General features: G+C 42.0%; 2 protein-coding genes across 2 annotated transcripts in view; both read left to right on the forward strand.

The window, feature by feature from the left end:
* RUFY3 (RUN and FYVE domain containing 3) overlaps nucleotides 1–21,529 on the forward strand; it is a 231,185-nt gene that overhangs the window by 73,527 nt on the left and 136,129 nt on the right. The window lies entirely within an intron of this gene.
* MOB1B (MOB kinase activator 1B) overlaps nucleotides 1–21,529 on the forward strand; it is a 33,534-nt gene that overhangs the window by 4,144 nt on the left and 7,861 nt on the right. The window contains exons 2-3 of the mRNA XM_083756963.1: nucleotides 13,084–13,250; nucleotides 18,919–19,012. Of these exons, the coding sequence (XP_083613089.1) occupies nucleotides 13,084–13,250; nucleotides 18,919–19,012 (261 nt within the window). The remainder of the gene's footprint in view (nucleotides 1–13,083; nucleotides 13,251–18,918; nucleotides 19,013–21,529) is intronic.

Below are 21,529 nucleotides of genomic sequence, written 5' to 3' on the forward strand. Positions count from 1 at the left end.
TTACCTTCCCGCTGGTAAGCGGTCCCTATTTATCTACTTGCACCCGGAGGTGCTTTCGAACTGCTAGGTTGGCAGGCGCTGGGACCGAGCAGCGGGAGCGCACCCCGCCGCAGGGATTCGAACCGCCGACCTTTCGATCGGCAAGTCCTAGGCACTGAGGCTTTAACCCACAGCGCCACCTGCGTCCCTATTTGATTGTGCAGATAAAATACAACAAATAGCATTCTTCAGGATGTGTTGTTAGTGTGTGAAAACAGTCAAGATCCAAGGATCCCCAGCCATTCACCTCTGGATGTTGGAGACTTCAGGTGCGACCCTGGGGCCCAGGCATCTTCACTTGGGCACAAGTGGCTGATAGCCAGGTGAAAAATGCGCCTGGCAAATTTTGAACACTGGTCTGTTGTGGGGCAGCCAGTACTGATGCTACTAGTTGCTGTGTTTGTGCTGTGGCTCTATGATAGGGCTGTGGACAGTAGTATTCAATTGGAAACTTGAAATGCACACTTTCATATAGGTCAATTTGGCAGTGTTACTTTAAGAACAAATTACTGCAGAGTTGCAGAAACCATAGCCTGCAATTCCCAGGAAAATGTTAAAGATAGCTCTGGTAGGCGTACCATATGGCAATGTACCACTGCTTTTTAGAATTGCTTAAATTGCCTGCAAAAGAAACCCTTGTGAAGAAAAAAACCAACCCCATACACCTTGCTTAAGCTCACCATATTTCAGTAGCATGTTGTTTTTTATTTTTGCATTGGGTATCTAATTTATTTGTTTATTAAATAATATATGTCCGACCCTTCCTCTCAAAGCACCCCAAGGCTGCAAACAAAAAGTTATAAAATATCTTAAAAACAATTCTGACCTAGATGCAGAAAAGTCCTGCTGAAAGAGGAAGGCCTTCAGTAGATGATGAAAAGACAACAGAGACAGCTCCTGTCTAATATTCAAGGGGAGAGAATCCCAAAAGAGTAGGTCGGTGCTACAACACTAAAGGCCTTGTTCCTGCACTATGCAGAACTGTACCTTCTGTTAAGATGGTTTCTGCAGGAGACCCTTACCTGCAGAGTTCAGTGATTGACAGGGTGTACAAGGGGCGAGGTAATCTTTCATGTATCTTGGTCCTAAGGTATATAGGGCTTAATAAACCCGAATCAGCACCTTGAACTTAGCCCGGAAGCTAATTGGTAGCCTATCTTCCAATAGCAAGATAAACTTCCAACTATGTAAGCCTCAGTGAAAAGCACCAGCATGCACAGAACTAAGCTTATTTGCCCAAAACATGTTTAATATATCTAGATAAAATGTACCTGTAGGAGTGACACTGATTTTTTATTATTATTTCTGAATCATATCTTTAGGAAGCTTCCAAGACTATAGATTGTTTAAATGTACATTTTAAAAAATCAACTCTACTGCCCCTATTTTCTCTTAAGGCCTAGGTCTTTGCATTAAACAAAGTTGTATGATAAGGACATTAAGATGGATTCAGATTCTTATATTATTATTGCTGTTTTTCACTGCAGAGACACAAGTGTGAGATGCTATGGGAAAACTCTTGTCAGATTCTGCTCTCATTTTGCCTTGTATGTGGATACATGTTATGCCATTCATATACCTTTTCAGACTCCCTTTGGTGCTGCTTGGAAGCACATGTTCTTACATGCAGGAACTCATGCTTCTGTGCAAGCTAGTTAACTGGATATTTTATGCTTGCTTTTGAATCTGTTAATTGCCCCAAGCCTTTAGAACTGTGTATCCTGTGCTACATCACCCCCCCCTTCTGATCTCCTCCTTTTGTACAATATTGATCTGAAGGCTTTAAAAAACTCTAGAATAGAATGGGCTTATTGTAACTATAAGCCCTTTGAGTACCCCATGGTGTGCCTTTTTAATGTAAAAGATAATAGCTAGCCTACTTGCCTCCTTTTTTTATCAAGCTATCCCACGGGAGACTTGTCAAGCACTTTTAAAATTATATACATGGAAGAAGCTGTAAATGGCCTCTATGTGATGGCTCATCCATGTTGTTGCAAAATTGCCCATGTTGTTGCAAAGTCATCACATTGGGCATCATGTAATTATTCTACAAAGCTGCCATAGAATGTGGAAGGATATGAAGTGTCAAAGATGCATATCTACATCAGTAGAATAATATCCACCCCAGGGCAGCAGGGACAGAGAAGCCACAGGATGGAGGCTGTTTTCATCTTTCTCTGTGCCTTTTTAGCATTTAGCATGCCAAAGGTATGCACTTAATCAACAATGGTAATGTATAGGCCATGTTGACAAGCTGAGCTGATGTCTTTCCTAATGGTTCAGAGTAAGCACCACTTTCTACATTAGGTTACCCCTGTGTGGGGGCGGGCGGGGAGACACCTTATGCAATGTATTTCATATTTAATGGTGCACATGTTTTTCATCTCCTAATTGTCTAGGAAGACTCTTATAGAATGCATTTCTAAGACAGTAAAATGTATATTTGTAATTATTCCCCAAATACAGCTTTTTCCTTTCTCTCGCTGTACAGTGGACGCTCGGGTTGTGAACGTGATCCGTGCGGGATGCACGTTCACAACCTGCAGCGTCCGCAACCCGCAGTAGCGCGTCTGCGCACCCGCAGGTTGCGATTCGGTGCTTCTGCGCAAAGAGAGATTTAGTGCTTTTGCACATGCGCAACCGCCGAAACCTGGAAGTAACCTGTTCTGGTACTTCTGGGTTTTGGCGGTCCGTAACCCGAAAAAACGCAACCTGGAGCATCTGAAATCCGAGGTATGACTGTATCCGAATATTAGTCTTAGACACACCCACCCACCTACCCATCAGCCCCAACTCTGTCACTGAGAACAAATACTGCTAGTCTTAGATTTTAGTGAATTGTTAACCCTGAGTGAACAGAGGTCAAGTTTTCTGCTTGGGGACTTGTTTACTTTTCTCCTTGGGGAAATATTTCCCACTAGAGAGTTGTCACCAGTTATTTTGAATCAGTATGTGAAACTTCCCATGTCTCCTCACCTCCTTGGTCCTATAGACATCTTAGCTTGCAGAGCCCTCCTGCCACGCCAGCACCCATTCCCACCAAACATTTCTGTTTTATTGACTTTGGAGAGCAGTGCGTTGATTTATTTGCTTTTTTCCATGTTTCCAACAAAAGGCTGTTGAGTCAGAATGTGTGCGCAGAATTTCTGTAGGCAGAAAGATTCTCACAAATCCGAAGTTGCCTTATCTTTGGCAAACAGTGAAGTCTGTGATGAAAGGTTGTAGGCTGGGGGTACAGAACCCTTTTGGCTACATGAGCCAGATCCTTATGAGGATCTGCCTCGTGGGTCAAATTTGGCAGGTGGGCCACCCACAAACCTTTTCACTCCAATCTTAAAGGGGGTAGGGGCAACCTCCCACTTCTTTTTGAAGTAACGAGGATGGCAATTGGTAGGTAGGTGGGCAGAGATTCAGGGAATTGTCATTGTGGACTAAGTTAAATTCCCTCGCTTGATTTTCCTTACCCCTGCTATAGAGAAGTCATTGCCAATTGGGGGAAGGGCTGCGGGTAACATTCAGATTTTAAAGAACAGTATGCACCACCTTTTTATATTGGTAGCCTTGTTTCTAGTGATAGCCAGAGGTTTCTTCCAAGTTGATGGGAGAAACAAAGAGCATTGGAAAGTATTCCAGGATTGTCTGCTTAAATATAACAATCTGATCATTTTGGAAATCATACCTCCAGGCATCTTCTTGAAGAAGAATGCAATTGTCCAGGCTACCATGGTAGTCCGTTTATAGGCATAGATGTATGTCCAAATTCTAGTTTTGATTGAGCTTTGGTAATTAATTCTCTACCAGTCTATAAAAGTAGAATAATAATGCCCTGCTCACCTGGAAGCTCAAAGGGTTAGTGAGATTAAAATAAAGCAATACTTTGCACAGTGAAAGAGCTGCAGAAATGAAGAAAATAATAAGTTGGTTAAAACACTAAATGTGAATTATTTTTGTCATTGGAAGAATTTCTTTCTCCTTTTGAACGTTTTTAGCCAACATTTGATCTCCGGTAAATTAGTTGCTCGGAATTCTTCCTTATTGGACATAAAAAGGAAAGCTGTATAGATCATGCTACTTTTGCCTCCAAAAGGACCCGGTTCTTCCTTTCACCCTTGTGTAAGAGCTAGAAATACTTTTTGCAGAACAAACCTAACTATGTTTTCCTGAACATCTGGGAAAGGTAGATATTTTCCAGTCCTTGGAACAGCAATCTGGGATGTCCAGAAGAGGAAATCTGAGATGAAGAGGAAATTTTAGAAAAATTAGTTTTGTCACTCTTTGTCTTCCTTAATAATTGGCAGGTTTCATCTTATGCCGTAGCTTTTAAGAACATCATAATTCACAAGTGCAGTTTTACTTGAAGTCTGTTCTAACATCTGTTTTTCTGTTCTAACATTTTCATCTTGTGTTTGGCTTTAGAAGTTTAGGGATTTGCCCCAGGCTGGCAGATTCGCTTTCTGTGTGTTCCTCTTTTTGAAAGCTGTCAGAAACCATAGAGACTAATAAAGCATGAAAACTTAAATAGAAATTCTCCATTTACCCTGAGTGCATTAACTTCTCTAGAAGTTAATATTGTCACAATGTATAAATTCTTCTGCATTCCTTTTCAAATGATTTACATTTTGTTGTATAATTCCTAAATCACATACGCAGCTTGTGCAGACATAATGTTGACTCCCTCTTAATTGCAATTAAGAAATCAGGTGCCGTTCTTGAGAACGCATGTTCCCTTCTCAGGATGGAATACTTTCCTGTTCCCTAACATTAACTATGGTTTCCATGCAATACTGGTCTGAAACCAGCTGTAAAAGGTGATCTGGTTAAACAGGGTTCTTGGTTAGTCTTGGCAGCACTTGGTGTTATTCTGGAATATCTTGGTGTTATTCTGGAATATCTGAGTTTGGAGCCAGTCAGGTTCGTGTTAGAAGGCCAGTTCAACAATTTCCATTTCCAAATGCTGTCCATTTTTAAACCCTTTCTCTGCCGCAAGTTAAGAATTATGAAATTCATTGCTATATAGAAAGCTGCTTTACAGAGGCAAGCTATTGCTCCATTTAGCACACTATTGCATGGTCTGACGACTGGGAGTTTTAACCAGCCCTACCTGGAGAAATACATCTCCTCCTCCTACCACTTCTACTACTACTACTACTACTAATGTTGATGATGATGCCCCACCCATCTGACCAGGTTGTCCCAGCCACTCTGAGCGGCTTCCAACAAAATATAAAAACATGGTAAGACATACATCAGCATTATAAACTTCCCTCATGGTTTGAACCTTGGACTTTCTGCACGGAAGGCAGGCGAATGCTTCGCCACTGAATTATGTGTGGTTATGTACAGTACTTGCCCTGTTTCACTCCTTTGGGCTCTGGCAACTTATCGCCAATCCTTCCCTCCTATCCCCATGGCCATTACGCACACCACTTACCTGGTTTTATAAATTGTTACTACCCATGAGAGCGCCCCCCCATCCATATTCAGAGGCAAAATGACTGCTAGAGACATATAGTGGTGGTGGTGGTGGTGGTGGTGTGATAATAGGAAATATCCAAGCAGAACATCTTGCTAACTATGGCTGGAGACAAGAGTGCTGGGATTGATAGAGCAACACTTTCTTATGATGAAATTTGCACATGTGGACCAACTTTGTTGCCTAGCTGGAAACTGCGGGTAGGTAGTTATTAGAAAATCAGATTACTAAGGTTTTTTTTTAATGTAGGCTATCTTTACTCTTAAGCACCACAAAGCAAGAAGTACTTAGCTGCTATGAATACTACAAATTAACCAGCTCTCAAAAAGCGTTTGCTTAAAGGGTATTTTTCTAGTGAATTTTCATTGAATTTTCAAGATAATCTAACTAACTTTGGCTTGTTACTTTATCACTTGCTGCCAGCTGACTCTGAATTTAGAGTACAAACATGCATTAGAAGAGCTTGCATAAATCTAGCTTCTACTTTTTACTACTTTGTCCACATTCAGTTTCCCATACATCAGAATTTTGGCTACTTGTCCAGCCGTTAAAGCCTAAGGGCAAAAGATTCTTGTCAAGGTCCACAGTGTATATAATACCTGGGAAACCCAGTGGAATTAATAATTAGCTGGGCTTACTGTGCACCTGTGCCTTTTGCAGCACTACGGTGAAGTTGGCTAGCGTTTCATTAGCATATTTTTGATGCTGTAGCTAAGACAATGGAAGAAGGGTGTGTATAAAATAATAAGTTTGCATCTGTTCAGAGAATTGTCATCTTCTGGGTGGAGGAAAGTGAATGTGTGGGCTAAGAAACTGAGCTCTCAGCAGATGGCTGGAAAGTAGTGGCACATTTGTTCTTCAATATAAAAAATTATTTTAGTGGGAGTAGTTCATAAATAGGTTGTAAGGTCCAATTTTGCATTAATCACTGCATCTGAGTTCCTTTGAAAAATCTTTATCTTAACAGCAAATACAGTTCTCTAGTTCTGGCAAGGTACCATGAAACATTAAGATGTTTCAGATGTAATACCAAATTATAGGTTGGTATTACAGTACTTAAAATATATGTGCAAGTGGAGCCATATTCTCATGTACTCCCTTTTTTTCCTTGGGCTCAAAAAACACACGACTTCCCCTGTCTGCTCTTGCTCTTTAAACCAGGAATTGTGTATATTCCACCTTTCCTCCAAAGAGCTCAAAGTGGCATACATGGTTCTCTACTGTTCCCCCATATTTTTTCCTAAACAACAATCCTGCGAGTGGGTTAGTTTGAGAGGAGGATCATGATTTCTAGATAACCCTGTCTTTAATAACTCTGTTCTATTTACAAGCACAATAACAAATTATGTTTAATAACTGAGGAATCCCAGTGGCAATAGCAACAGCCTTTTGCAGAAATTTAACGTAAGTTCCTGATTAGGCTACTTACATTGCAGTCCTAAACACATTACAAGGAAGTAACACAGTAGGACTTGCTTCTGAATAAGGAAACATAAGGTTGCGCTGTTAGCATCTTCTTGTAAAAATGCATTGATATTTTAAAGTGTAATGAAGAGTCTGCCCTACTTCCTTAATTCTTTGTATTGCTTCTGCTTTGAGATAATATCCTGTTCTGTGTCTGAATGTGTCGACTTCATCTTCACTGGCCACTCAACCCTTTCCTTATCTTTGCAGTTATTTCCTTCTTCCTGGCTGTTTGTTTTGTCTCTTTCCTCTTTACACCCCCTTTTTATAGGGTGCTGCCCTTGTGTTTAAATAGTCTTACGTTCCTTCCTTCAAGATCATTCAGTGTTTATGTTCTCTGTGTCAATGCAGTGAATGAATTATGAACTATTCAGGTCACATTCACACCATGCTTGTAAAACACATTTTTGTTGTTGTTGTTTAGTCGTGTCTGACTCTTCGTGACCCCATGGACCAGAGCACGCCAGGCACTTCTGTCTTCCACTGCCTCCCGCAGTTTAGTCAAACTCATGCTGGTAGCTTCGAGAACACTATCCAACCATCTCGTCCTCTGTCATCCCCTTCTCCTTGTGCCCTCCATCTTTCCCAACATCAGGGTCTTTTCCAGGGAGTCTTCTCTTCTCATGAAGTGGCCAAAGTATTGGAGCCTCAGCTTCAGGATCTGTCCTTCCAGTGAGCACTCAGGGCTGATTTCCTTCAGAATGGAGAGGTTTGATCTTCTTGTAGTCCATGGGACTCTCAAGAGTCTCCTCCAGAACCATAATTCAAAAGAATCAATTCTTCGGCGATCAGCCTTCTTTATGGTCCAGCTCTCACTTCCATACATCACTACTGGGAAAACCATGGCTTTAACTATACAGACCTTTGTAAACACATTTAAAGCACCACAATTCCCAGCACCTTGAACAAACTATAGTTCAAGATTTGTTTGGAGGAAACAATGTGCTTTAAACGTACAGTGTGGATGTGACTTTAGGACAGTGTATTTTGTTGAATAGGAAAGGTGTCTTATGTTCCTTAAGACTCTTAGTGTTTCGTCATGATAATTTACATAACATTCTTCAATGGACTAGTTCTTGTTTATTTTCAGCTGTATCATTATTTTTGGTATTTTCTTTTTGAGGAGCAAGCTACTCTTGCTGCATGAAGTCAGTGAACAAAGCTACCCTCCTTTTCTTCATGTTTGATGGTGTGATATTTATAGCTGTGTTGTGCTGTGGTAAGAGAGAATGTGCTAAAAATATGCATACAGTAAAATATTAGAGTATTCGGTTGGATTCCTAAGACCGGATTGTGCTTGGCAAAAGAGACCCTTCACAAAAGCAAAGAAAGATTTAGAGCTTAGGCTTCCTTTGGCTGGTTTGTTTAGTTTATTCAAACATTGCTGAATAGTTCCCAGCAACTTCTGCAGCATTTGCATGTTCTGCTGATTTTCGGTGTGAAGTCTTCTGGTGTGTGAAGGCTCATCAACATGAGAGGGAGAGACATTGTTAGGAATAAATTAATATTTCCACGTTGTCAAGGAGGTACATGGTATTCAGCTAGCATCTTATTTCACTTCAGGAAAACGACTTGCATATAATGAACAGTAGCAACACTAAGGTATTTATTTCAGAGTAGCCCTTTGCCCTACTGCAGTCACTATTGTATGCTTGCCTATTTTATTGTGTTTTTAATATATTGTGGGACGCGGGTGGCACTGTGGGTAAAACCTCAGTGCCTAGGACTTGCTGATTGCATGGTCGGCGGTTCGAATCGCCATGGCGGGATGAGCTCCCGTCTTTCGGTCCCAGCTCCTGCCCACCTAGCAGTTCGAAAGCACCCCTAAGTGCAAGTAGATAAATAGGTACCACTTTATAGCGGGAAGGTAAACGGCGTTTCTGTGTGCTGCGCTGGTGCTGGCTCGCCAGAGCAGCTTCGTCACGCTGGCCACGTGACCCGGAAGTGTCTTCGGACAGCGCTGGCCCCCGGCCTCTTAAGTGAGATGGGCGCACAACCCTAGAGTTGGACACGACTGGCCCATACGGGCAGGGGTACCTTTTTAATATATTGTAAAGGTAAAGGTAAAGGAGCCTCAAAACATTGGGTAGTGGTTGGGGTATAAATACTCTTAAATAATAGTAATAAAATAAAAATGAGACTTCAGCATGACTAAAAAATAAGAATAAAAAATAATTGAGATGGGAACTTTAATGTCGAAGGAAAGTTTGCTGATATATTGAATCCCATATTAATATATGGGAAAACTAGTAGCAAACTGAAGTAAAGCACTAAATCAGGCTTCTTCAACCTCAGCCCTCCAGATGTTTTTGGCCTACAACTCCCATGATCCCTGGCTAGCAGGACCAGTGGTGATGGGAATTGTAGTCTCAAAACATCTGTAGGGTCGAGGTTGAGGAAGCCTGCACTAAATTGTAGGAGTAGTAGTAGTAGTAGTAGTAGTGGTAGATTAACTATGGTTAGCAGAATAATAGAGTACAAGATCACTGCCTTGATTAAACTGATTATAAAGTAACAGATTAAGAACTGGTAATCATGGCAGGTTTCGAAGAAACCTGAACAATATTTTAATTTTTTTTACCCACTCACTGATTAATAATATTAGTCCCTCAAGAACAATTAACAAGGGGGTTGTAGGTTGCTATGGTATTTAAAGGAAATTTTTAAATACTTCTTTGCATCTGTTTTGTTAAATCTGTGCCTAATAAGGTTCAGAAAAGATTAGTCAAAATATTGAAGGTGTTGGGGCATCTTTCCTGTAAGGGAAAGGTTAAAGAAAAAAAATGACTAAGTTGGAGTAAGGGGAGATGAATGATTCACAAATGTGTGAATGATATGTAGAAAGTGAATAGATTATGTTTTTCTGAAAGCGTTGCCTAGATTCAGGACACAGTAAAACACTTCCAAAATTTATAACAGCCTATGGAATTTTCTGCTAGAAGATGTAATGCTAGCACTGACTTATATGGCCTGACTAATTCATGGGTGACGTACAAGGCCCCATCCACTCTGGATTTGTGTAGGGTTCACTCCTTAGCCTTTTCTTCTCCCAAAGATGGCAGCAGGGGTTTAGGATCAGAGTTTTTCTTCTAGATGGGCTCCCTTCCCAAGTTGATGGGCCGCATCTGCCCATCACTTCCTTGTACAGTACATACAGAAAACACCTTCTTGACCATTGGACCCACTATTGGTCTTGTCCACTCAATCCACCGGAGCCTGTCTTCACACACAGGGGAAGCCACTAATTCACTGAGCATTTGAGACCCATCGGCTACCCTCACCTGCTTTAGCTGGCCAGTTGAAGCAGTTTTCCAGGATGTGGCCGCTGTCACCTGCTGACAGCTTCTAGGAGCCACAGGTGAGAGCTGAGTGCAAGGTGAGGACAAAACGTGGGCACATTGTGTACCCCATCAGAGGTACTACCTCTCTCCTAACACCCCAGTGTCACCTATGCTCCTGCAGTCTAGGCAACAGCTGTAGCATTCAGCTGGAGGTGTGGAAAGTGTCCTGAAGAAAACAAATTACATTTTTTGTTACTCGTAGGAAATGTAGGGCCTACAGCATCCCAACCATTTTTCCTCTCATGCATTGCTGTGATTTTTTTTATAAAAAACTCACAGCATCTTCTTTACTGCCATCACTGTACAAAGTTCAAAGAGCAAGGCTGCAGAGAACTACTCTGTGGTTGTCCTTCAATTATGTCCCTTCCTTAGATGTCTGAGCTTGCTGGAAGTATTGCAAGACTTTCTTGGATGGGGTAGCCTTTAGTAACCAGATTTATGCACAAGTAGGTGTGCTGAATGATATTTTTTAACACGCATACACAGCCCTTGCTAAAAATGAATATACAATTTTTTTCTTTTATGAAACTTGAGAGGAAGAGGGGTAGAAATGTAAATAAACCATTTACCCCAAGGCACCTTTGGGTTCAGTATGCTAATGATTAAACCTAGCTACGACATCAGGTGTTCAATTTTATTTTTAAAAGAAGGATGAACTCATAGGATTTTGAAATATTTTCCAGATCTGCATAGGGCTAGCTCCTAAAACTCAGAATCCCCTCCCATTTCTGAAGACGGTCAATATTGTGTGTTTACAGAGGAGTGTGCACATAACAGTGTGTGTGCGTTATAAGCAAACCACAATGACACGTTTCCTTCCTTCCTTCTCCTACTTTAAGATTAGCGGATCAAAAAGTGTAAAAGGCATTGTGTGTAGAAGGTATTTGGGGTATCGCAAATGGCACCAGCACAGGCCTTCCCTGTTGCTGACATGGCCACCTCCTCATTGATTTAAATTAGTTAGGATTAATTTCAGTCCTGAACTTCCACTGCTTTGCCACTATTGTCATTCATGAGAAAGGCTTTGGGAGTAAACCCTGACAAAAAATCCATCCCCACTGCCTTGTGGGACATCTCTGGGAGAAGGGAAGTAAACCCTGCACAAATCCAGAGGGATGGGTTGTTATTCAGTTAATTGTCTCCCAGTATGATAATTTTAATGCATTTTCCCCCCTGCTCTTTTATTGTTTTTTGCCGGTTTTTATTATGCATGTCTAGTTTTAACTAAATCACCATGGAAATATTCACTGAAGGGCAGTATACTAATTTATTACACAAATTCATTAACTAAATAGTGCATTCTCCATAGCAGTAAACCTTAATGTTAGAAAAGTGTCTCTGAAGATATAAAAAACATACAGCCTGATTAAAGATTTTGGAACAAGACAAACCATGCCTCAGGTGACTCTGTCAACGCCGTTGACTTGTTCCTTTCTGTCTGTCCAATGCTATGTGTTTGCTTAATTCATTGTGTTTGCTTTGCTAAGGGGATTAGTTGTGTCAAATTTCACTGCTCGGGTAACCTATGCTGAAGTCCCAAAAACAACTCATTAAAGCTTGTGCCTCTATATTTTTGGTGACACAAACTAGATTACTTCTTTCAAAGTTGCATAACTTGCATGTATGTTACGGTTGTTCAGGAGGATCAGAAGGGAATGTTGGAAAAATATCTTCATTAGAATTTACTTCTTAGTTAATTAATTTACCTGATCCCCTGAAAAGGTGTTAGTAGGTTCAGTAGACTTTAGAGTTCCTCTGATTTAGTTGACAACATATTGGACTTCCTATTCTACCACCTAAAGATTTCTGAGTAAATTGTACTCCTTGACCAAAAAGAAAGACACTTACTATTTTTATCCCTGGATTCCCGCCATATTGGAACCAACATGTTCAGAATAGAATTTTTTAAAAAATAACCTTTTGCATTTGAACCTTTGTCAAAACAATTGTTCAAAGTTTAGTTGTTCTTGTATGCCTTTCAGTATGTTGCTGTTCTGTGGCTAAACTGTGGTTAACACAGGGCACCTTGAACGTTACTGTTTCTTGAGTATGTAGATGTATTCCTCTACATCTTTGAAGAAATGGGTCCAAAGAGGACTAAAATAGAAGGGAGAGATATTTGAAAGGAAATGTTATATGAGTAGCTCAAAGCAGAAGGTAGTCAGATAGTATTGCACTGATGGATCACTAGCCAATTTCCAGTGGACCTCTGTACACTTGCTGGTTGCTGAGATTTGTAAAAAAAGAATCTTGACTTTCATGTAAACTTTCACTTGAAATAGCAACACACTTCTTATACTTTTACACAAGAGTACAGATTCAAGATCACTTAACCTGGATTAATTATGGCTTCACTGTTAAGAGATCCCGCATAATCTTCCTTCCTTTGTAAATTTAAGGGCTGCATGTGAATGGCAGGATTTGTGTAGACCTTTTCATTTGATCAGTGTTCTAGATGGAATTGCAGCATGAAGAAGTAGCTCCTATGCAGGCTATTTGACTGTGTGACGGAAGTTTATGTCATCTGTGTTTTTGCTAATCTCATGGATTCCCCCCCCTTGTGGTATGTAATAAGGGTGTACATCATGTTTCCAGGCATGCAACAGATTAGTCACACAGCCATCTTATATTTTGTGGGGAGGGGAGAAGACATTCTAACTCATAAGAATTTAAGTGTAAGATTAGGGGATCATTCTGTGAACCTGTCTCTCTCTTTCCCCAGTACACAAGATTTTCTGAAACCAAAATATTTCCCTCCTTTTGCAGTGGTAGCCGCTCTTCTAAAACTTTTAAACCAAAGAAGAATATTCCAGAAGGCTCTCACCAATATGAGCTGCTGAAACATGCAGAGGCCACTCTTGGAAGTGGTAACCTACGGATGGCTGTTATGCTGCCTGAGGGTGAAGATCTAAATGAATGGGTTGCAGTGAACAGTAAGTAACATGACCTCCCCCCCCCCCCCCCGTATGCCCTCTGAGCATTAATATTGACTGATAAAGCTGGGGGGGTAGGGGAGGCATGAGAGATTTGACATTCATTCCCCTGGGATGGTAATGGTTAAATTTATTTCTGCAAACTTACCTCTGGAAAACACTCTTTTTAGAAATGGTTGAATGTGCCATGATGTAACTGCAGCCAGTATGATGTAGTAGCTTGAATGTTTGAATAGAGCCTGGGAGGTCAAGGTTCAAATCTCCACTGGGCTCCCTGGCTGACCTTGGGCCAGTTAGTGTCTCTCAGCCTAATCTCAGCCTCACAGGGTTGTTGAGGGGATTAAAGGGCAAGCAGGAGAACTATGTATGCCCCCTTGAGCTCCTTGGAGGACAAAAAAGGTGGGATATAAATTAATAAATTCTATAGGACAGGTGGTAAGCAAATCAAAACTAGAGTTGGTAGGTTAGAAGAAATTGTGTGCATGGGATTCTACATGAATGTGTACTGTCCACTATTGACTGTTTACAGAGGTATACCAAAGTAGGAGAAAGCAATAGAGAACTAAACCAACTCACCTTAGCTCTCATGCATGCTTGGAGGACTTGGGACAGAGGCAAGGTCTTACTTTTCGGGTTCCCAGAAAATAAGACAGAAAGGAAAACTTCAAGCAGCAAAAGAGAGACCCCTGTTGTTTCCTTCATTCGTTGACAGCACAAATCTGGCGAGGTGATCTATATGCTCCCAAGTGTACAGCTTACCAGAAGGTCAGAAGCACTCACTGAGGTGGCAAGTAGGTTTGTAGATGCACAGTTTGTGACTCACCAATTTGAATGCAACTCACCAGGGACTGGATAAACTTTCTGGGTTTTCCCCTTGTCTGGAACTGCACAAAGGGGAAGCAATTGGAGGCCCTAGCAAGCTGCAGCAAATGGCTAATTGTCTCTGTCCAGCTTGATGGATCACAAATTCTCTAGGTCTGATACGGTACCAGCTGTGGTCTGTCTGTTCTTTGAGCAGAAGAACTGGATTTTACAGTGTTGTTTATGACATGTGGCTGCAGAAGTGTCTTGGGCTCGAAGACTTGCCGTGTTCCCTGGGGATTTTCCATACTGGTTTCTTTAAATTTCAGCTGTTCTTCTTGAGAGAAATGTCACCACTGTTTTTAGCAAACATTGAAAGCTGATAAAAGCCTAGTAAGTTCGACTCCCCCAGATTCCATCTACAGCTGTTTTGCTTTACAGACATGTCCTCCCACAGCTGAATTAAGACATCAGTTGTTAAAATATGATGATTATTTATTGAATTTATATACCGCCCTATACCTGGAGGTCTCAGGGTAGTTTACAGAATAAAATCAAAATATAAAACAACAAAATACATAATGAAAATAAAAACAACAACCCAGTTACCTCCCCCCCCAAAAAAAACCACCCACATTTTAAAAGGGCATAGGGTGTCAATAATAATAATAATAATAATTTATTATTTATACCCCGCCCATCTGGCTGAGTTTCCCCAGCCACTCTGGGCGGCTCCCAATCAGTGTTAAAAACAGTACAGCATTACATATTAAAAATTTCCCTGAACAGGGCTTCCTTAAGATGTCTTCTGAATGTCAGGTAATTCTTTATCTCTTTGACATCTGATGGGAGGGCGTTCCACAGGGCGGGCGCCACTACCGAGAAGGCCCTCTGTCTGGTTCCCTGTAGCCTCACTTCTCGCAATGAGGGAACCGCCAGAAGGCCCTCGGCGCTGGATCTCAGTGTCCGGGCTGAACAATGGGGGTGGAGACGCTCCTTCAGGTATACAGGACCGAGGCCGTTTAGGGCTTTAAAGGTCAGCACCAACACTTTGAATCGTGCTCGGAAACGTACTGGGAGCCAGTGCAGATCTCTCAGAACCGGTGTTATGTGGTCCCGGCGGCCACTCCCAGTCACCAGTCTAGCTGCCGCATTCTGGATTAATTGCAGTTTCCGGGTCACCTTCAAAGGTAGCCCCACGTAGAGCACGTTGCAGTAGTCCAAGCGTGAGATAACCAGAGCATGCACCACTCTGGCGAGACAGTCCGCGGGGAGGTAGGGTCTTAGCCTGCGTACCAGGTGGAGCTGGTAGACAGCTGCCCTGGACACAGAGTTAACCTGCGCCTCCATGGACAGCTGTGAGTCCAAAATGACTCCCAGGCTGTGCACCTGGTCCTTCAGGGGCACAGTTACCCCATTCAGGACCCATTCAGAATCAAAGCAACCAAAGGCCTGGTTAAAAAGGAACATTTTTGGCTGGCGCCTAAACGTATACATTAGAATGAAGGCGCCAGGCAAACATCCCTGGGGAGAGCATTCTACAGACAGTCTTTTGTTTTTATGGAAAATATTGTGTCAAAAAATCTAGATGGAAAACTTTGAATGAATAACTGCATCTTGGGATAAAGGATTGAGCTATGGTTTGGGAAGACCCTGGTTTGAATCTTGCCTCTGCCATAAACTCAGTAGGTGGTCTTAGGCAAGCTCTGCTCTCATGTTCTGCTCTCAACCTCAACTGCCTGCCCCTCTAGCTGCAGTTTGGAGGTAATAATACCAACCTTTCTTAAAGTGTCCTTTATAAGGACTGCAAGATTATGGTCCTGTAATGGGAATTGGGGTTGCTTGTGCGTAAATTCCAAACTGCTCCGAGCTGGCTATGTAGCTGGACCTTTTCCCGGTTTGACAGCCCTAAAAACGCGACTGTCTCAATCACTGGCAGAATCCGTCAATGGGCGTTTCCTAAACTTCCTCCAACATAAGAATTCCTTAACAGATAATCTCCTCCTCGCTTCTCTGCGCGGAAGCCTTCTGCGCAGAGTGGGTGTGCCAAGGGGTGGTCCTGCACTTTCCTCACTGAGTTCACTGGAAGAGTCTTGGAGCCTCCCCTCCAAAGTACTCTCAGCCCCTCCTTTCTTCCTGGTGTCACCTCGGTTTCCTTCCCCAGCGGAAGCTCTCTCTCCTTGCTGGTTCCCTCTCCGGCATCATTAGGGCGCCTTGCCTCTCCACTCGGCTCTGATGTCAGTTCCCTGACAGGTCCAGTTAACACATAACACAGAATAAAATTGCCAGTATCATAATGCCCTTATACGAGCGCAGCTGTGTGAAAATAAAGAAAAAATTCAGAACATAGGAACTTTTAATTCCTGTGTTCCTTGACTGGAATTGAAGGGCATGGAAGGATCTGTCAGTCTTGCTGAATGGAGGAGGCCATGATCTCAATAGCAGTTTAATGACAGTGACATTGAAATTGTCATAATTTGACTTCCCAGACATCACGCAATTAGATTGTGGAAGGCCACAAATCCTTTTGTGCTGCTGCTCTGTCTGCATTCAAACTAAAACAAGACAAATTGCACAGCTGTTCCTGTTTACATAGGGACGCAGGTGGCGCTGTGGGTTAAAGCCTCAGCGCCTAGGACTTGCCGATCGAAAGGTCGGCGGTTCGAATCCCTGCGGCGGGGTGCGCTCCCGCTGCTCGGTCCCAGCGCCTGCCAACCTAGCAGTTCGAAAGCACCTCCGGGTGCAAGTAGATAAATAGGGACTGCTTACCAGCGGGAAGGTAAACGGCGTTTCCGTGTGCGGCTCTGGCTCGCCAGAGCAGCGATGTCACGCTGGCCACGTGACCCGGAAGTGTCTCCGGACAGCGCTGGCCCCTGGCCTCTTGAGTGAGATGGGCGCACAACCCCAGAGTCTGTCAAGACTGGCCCGTACAGGCAGGGGTACCTTTACCTTTTACCTTTCCTGTTTACAAGGCCAATCTTTAAATACAAGTCTGTAAATGGCATCTTGAAAGAAGGGTGCTCAGCATTTTTCAGGATTTGGAGTAGGGCAATCTAGTAATAGATTTGGTATTAAATGGGGCAGGGGAGTGCAACCCTGTTGCTTTTTGATAGCTTAATGGCTTTTGACGCCATGGTTTCCAAGTGGGCCAACTCTCTGGGTTGGCAGTAGGAGGTCCTGTGCTTTGGTGGTTCCAGTCTTATTTATAAGGCTAGATTCAGAATAGTATTGGGTGACTGTACCTCAGCCCCTTAGCAGTTATGCTTTGGGGTACCAGAGGGTTCAATCTTGTCCCCAGTGTTGTTTAACATCTATGTGAAGCCATTGGCAGTGGCCATGCTGCTCTACTTCTCTTTGACATCTGAGTCAAGTGTGGACGTGCAGGTCCTGGATCAGTGCATGGATCTGGTGGGATGGGTGAGGGTCTACAAGTTGTAACTGAATCCTGACAGGTTCAAGTGACCATGGTAGCTAGGATCACCTTTTACCAGCTTCAGCTAGTGTGTCAGCTGCACACATTTCAGGACAGGATAGCATGGTGCAAGCACGCCATGTTTCGATAGCCTCAATATTTCGCTACCATAGTGTGGTGTATGAAGAACTGCCCTTAAGGTTGGCTTGGAAGCTGCAGAAAAGGGAGACTAACCATGAGTACAATATATAACATCACTTTTGAAAGAACTGCACCAGCTGCCAGTTTGCTGCCAAGCCAAGTTTAGGGCCTTTAAAAAATTAGGACCTGGGTACAGGAAGAAATGCATTCTCCCACATAAAACTGCCCATAGGCTGAGATATTTGGATGAAGTCTGCATGGTCAACTTAGTGACAATGGACTGTTTCTGTCATGGCACACAGTTTATGGAATCGTCCCCCCCTTTATTAAGTTTTTGCACAACTTCATTAAGTTTCTGGTGCATCCAGGCATTTGCTGGTTCTCAGTGCCACCCTTTTAGTATAATTTGGCTGGTTTTGTTGTGATTTTTGTATTCTGCTGTATTTTAATATAATGTTTTATGCCAACCTGGCAGTTCGAAAGCGTAACAGTGTGAATAGATAAATAGGTACTGCTGCGGAGGGAAGGTAAACTGCGTTTCCATGTGCTCTGGCACTCATGGTGTTTTGTGTGCCAGAAGTGGTTTAGTCATGTTGGCCACATGACTCTCAAGAGCTGTCTGCAGACGAACGCTGTCTCCCTCAGCCTGAAAGCGAGATGAATGCCACACCCCATAGTTGAATTTGAATGGACTTCACCCTCCAGGGGTCCTTTACCTTTTATGAGAAACATGTTTGTATTGTTGTGAGTCTCCCTGGTATTACTGATGAAGATATAGAAATGTTATAAATAAATGATAAAGCAGTCAACAGAAGGAACTTTGCCTTCTTAGCATTGCTTTGGTAGACATGCTGCTCAATAACACCAGGGGATAAACTCCAGACAGAGATCCTGATACCATAGACAAGGAACGACCAAGCAAGGGATGTAAAGGTAGCAAAGCACGTTAAGAGATGAGGTAGACACTGAGCCACTGACGGATGTGTGCTTAGCAGTTGTAGATGGTCTGACTCAATAAGGATCCTATTTCACTGGAAGGAATGGAAAGCCAGGGAATTGCATATTTGTACTTTCACCACTTTTAACAAACATAGATTATATAGTTTCAAAACCATTTTAGTACACTAATCTTGTTATGTGAGTCTTTCTGGAGGTCTTAGTCTGTTTTCTGACCGGCATTTCCTTTGTTTAGTAACATATTAAACACAGCAGAGTACTTTTGCTGAGAAGCTGTGTGGATGGTCTAGCTTGCAATTGAAAGCACACACTTTTTATCTGCCAAATTGAAATCGTTCCTATTTTTTATATCTACAGCTGTGGACTTCTTCAACCAGATCAACATGCTTTATGGGACAATTACAGACTTCTGCACAGAAGAGAGCTGCCCAGTGATGTCTGCAGGTCCAAAGTAAGTATGCTAGTTATGCGACTTTGAAACTATGAGACATAAAATACTTGCTGTTTTTCATTTTTAATTGGGTTTTAAACAATGATAATTGCTACTCTTAGTAAGTTAAAAACCTGAAATTTTATTTACTAAAGTTCTGTGTTTCATATTTTTGCTTTTAGCCCGATCAAATTCTTTACAGATTTGTTTGGTGGTAGTGGTGGTGGGGGGGGTCAATGAAAGTGTAAGTGGGAGCAGAACAGGAGGAATTTAATAGTCCTGAAGGCTATGATCTGACCTTAAACTGCTGAATTGCAAATACTGCCTGCATGCTTTTCATCTCTACAACCCTGAGAACTGGAAACCCTTTTTTATTTTAAAAATGATAGTGATTAACTCCGATTTCCAGCTACCTAAGGTAGCCCACTAGATAATCCCTTTTCCACAACTACAACTGTTTCAACACCACACTTGCCTGAAGCATGGTAACTGGGATTAAGCAATACCATCTAGTGGGTTGGGTTGGCTCAGGGTCCTCTATTTGCTGTCTCCTACGCTAAGCAGTGTTGTTAAGACAGGAGAGGACCATTAAATATATGTCTGTATAGGCCCCCCCTTTGTTTCCCCTTTACATACATATATACATACATATTTAGTTGCCTTGTCCTTTTAGTTCTACTGATGCATCTGGAAATAGCATGATCTGCCTCTGTTTCTCTGTGTCTTAATATATCTTGACGACTGGTTGAATCAGAGTTGTTTGGATGCAGGGTTTTATTTTCAGTACAGAAACCTTGATTAAAGGACTTTTCTGATCACTTCCAAATTTATTAGCTGGCAAAAGCTGAACATGGTTAAAAATGAAGGCGGATATGTAAATCTTTTACTCACAGACATGTTATTACACTGGCACCGTTTGCAATAAGAGGCAATGGTTGCCTCTTATTCACTACAATTAAGCAGCTGTTTTTCTTGGGTTAGCTATTCAGATGCCATGTGCAAGCATAACATTTCGCTATCAGTTGCTTTCCTTAATTATTGTGTCTGAAAGCCACTGTTTAGAGAAAAGAATGGCCACAAGCCAGGATATGTAACTGGTTTGAAGTGGGTGTGCAGACCTTGGTTAATACTGTAATCTTATGCACACATAACTTGGAAGTAAACTGCACTTGAACTTACAAGGTGCAAAACAGGCTTTACTGGTCTCTTTACGTACAATTTGGTTGTCTAACAGTTGCAGGTTTGACAACCTTGATGTTCGCTATGGGATTTGATGGCTCCTCCTAACCATTTCAACTCCCCTGACAACTGTTGTCTGTCTCCAGCCCAAAATGTTCCACATGTTCAGAAGCCAGTTTCCGGCATTCATTCAGATCTTCCTATTTTGTTCAGCTAATAGATTTCTGAAAACTTTAAATGGGTGAATATAGGTGCGAGGTGGCCAAAGTGGCCCTCCATGCTGAATATCGATGTAATACAGAAGAAAGTGGCTTTAGCATTTATTATTTTACTCGGTGCTTGTGGAATACATAACTGTTTTAAGCACATTTTTTCAAATTTTGCTTGCATATTGTTACTGCATTGGCTCAAAAGAAGCCAATTCATAGTTTCCTACCGTAAGATCTAAGTTCTGAGAACATTGCTTAATTACAATGTTCTGGTTCATAGATACATTGAAGCTCTCTCCATGGGTGTCTTGTGTTTGATTTGTTACACTGTTGCTTGCATCCTGGAATTGTGTGCTGAGCTGAAATACTGTACAGTAGTTTCACTCCAAACAAGAGAAAGAGAAAATTTGAGGGAGCTGTGCATAATATTAAGATTATCAAAAAGAAGGCTGTTTAAGGAGGCTGTGGAAGGGATCAGAGACCAGGTTCTGGAATAATTAAGGTTCATGGCTGAATGTTTTCTGTTTTACTATTCCACTTAATGTGTCATTTTGCATCAGTTCAGCTATATGCAATACTGTACCATAATTTTAAATCCAATGCTATTAAAGTATAAAACTAGACTGTCAGCTTTAGATTAAAAAGGAGTAGAACATGAATGAGTGTGTTTAATGCACGTGTTACTTAGCTTCAAAAGTTCTGGAATTAAAAAGCATTTCATGAGCTAAGGGCATGGCTGTATCGGGGAAGAACCTGCCTCTGGCTTGACATACTATGAGGTTTGGGGCATTGGAACATGGTTAGCACGATAATTCTCCTTGAACCACAGGGCCTGCTGGTTGTAGGGATAGCTTTGCAAAATGCCAATTATGTCACGTCTTATATAGTGATACCATAATTACTCTAATTCTCATGTGTGTATATTTGGATGCCAGCCAACTGGTTCTCAGTGCCCGGGGAGAATTTGTTCCTGTGCTAATCACTTTTGAAACTGAGGAGACTTGTGTATGGTGAAGGGGTTAAAAGAGAGAAAAATTCTCTTGAGCATCTCCAGGCCCTTGGGCACACCTGAAGCAGGCCTTTATATCCCAATGTTACAAAAACAATAATTCGTTTGTTTAGTGTGTACAGTCCTAGATTTATTTAAAGG

The sequence above is a fragment of the Podarcis gaigeae genome (genome assembly GCF_964106915.1).
Source record: "Podarcis gaigeae genome assembly, chromosome: 9".
Lineage (NCBI taxonomy): Eukaryota > Metazoa > Chordata > Lepidosauria > Squamata > Lacertidae > Podarcis > Podarcis gaigeae.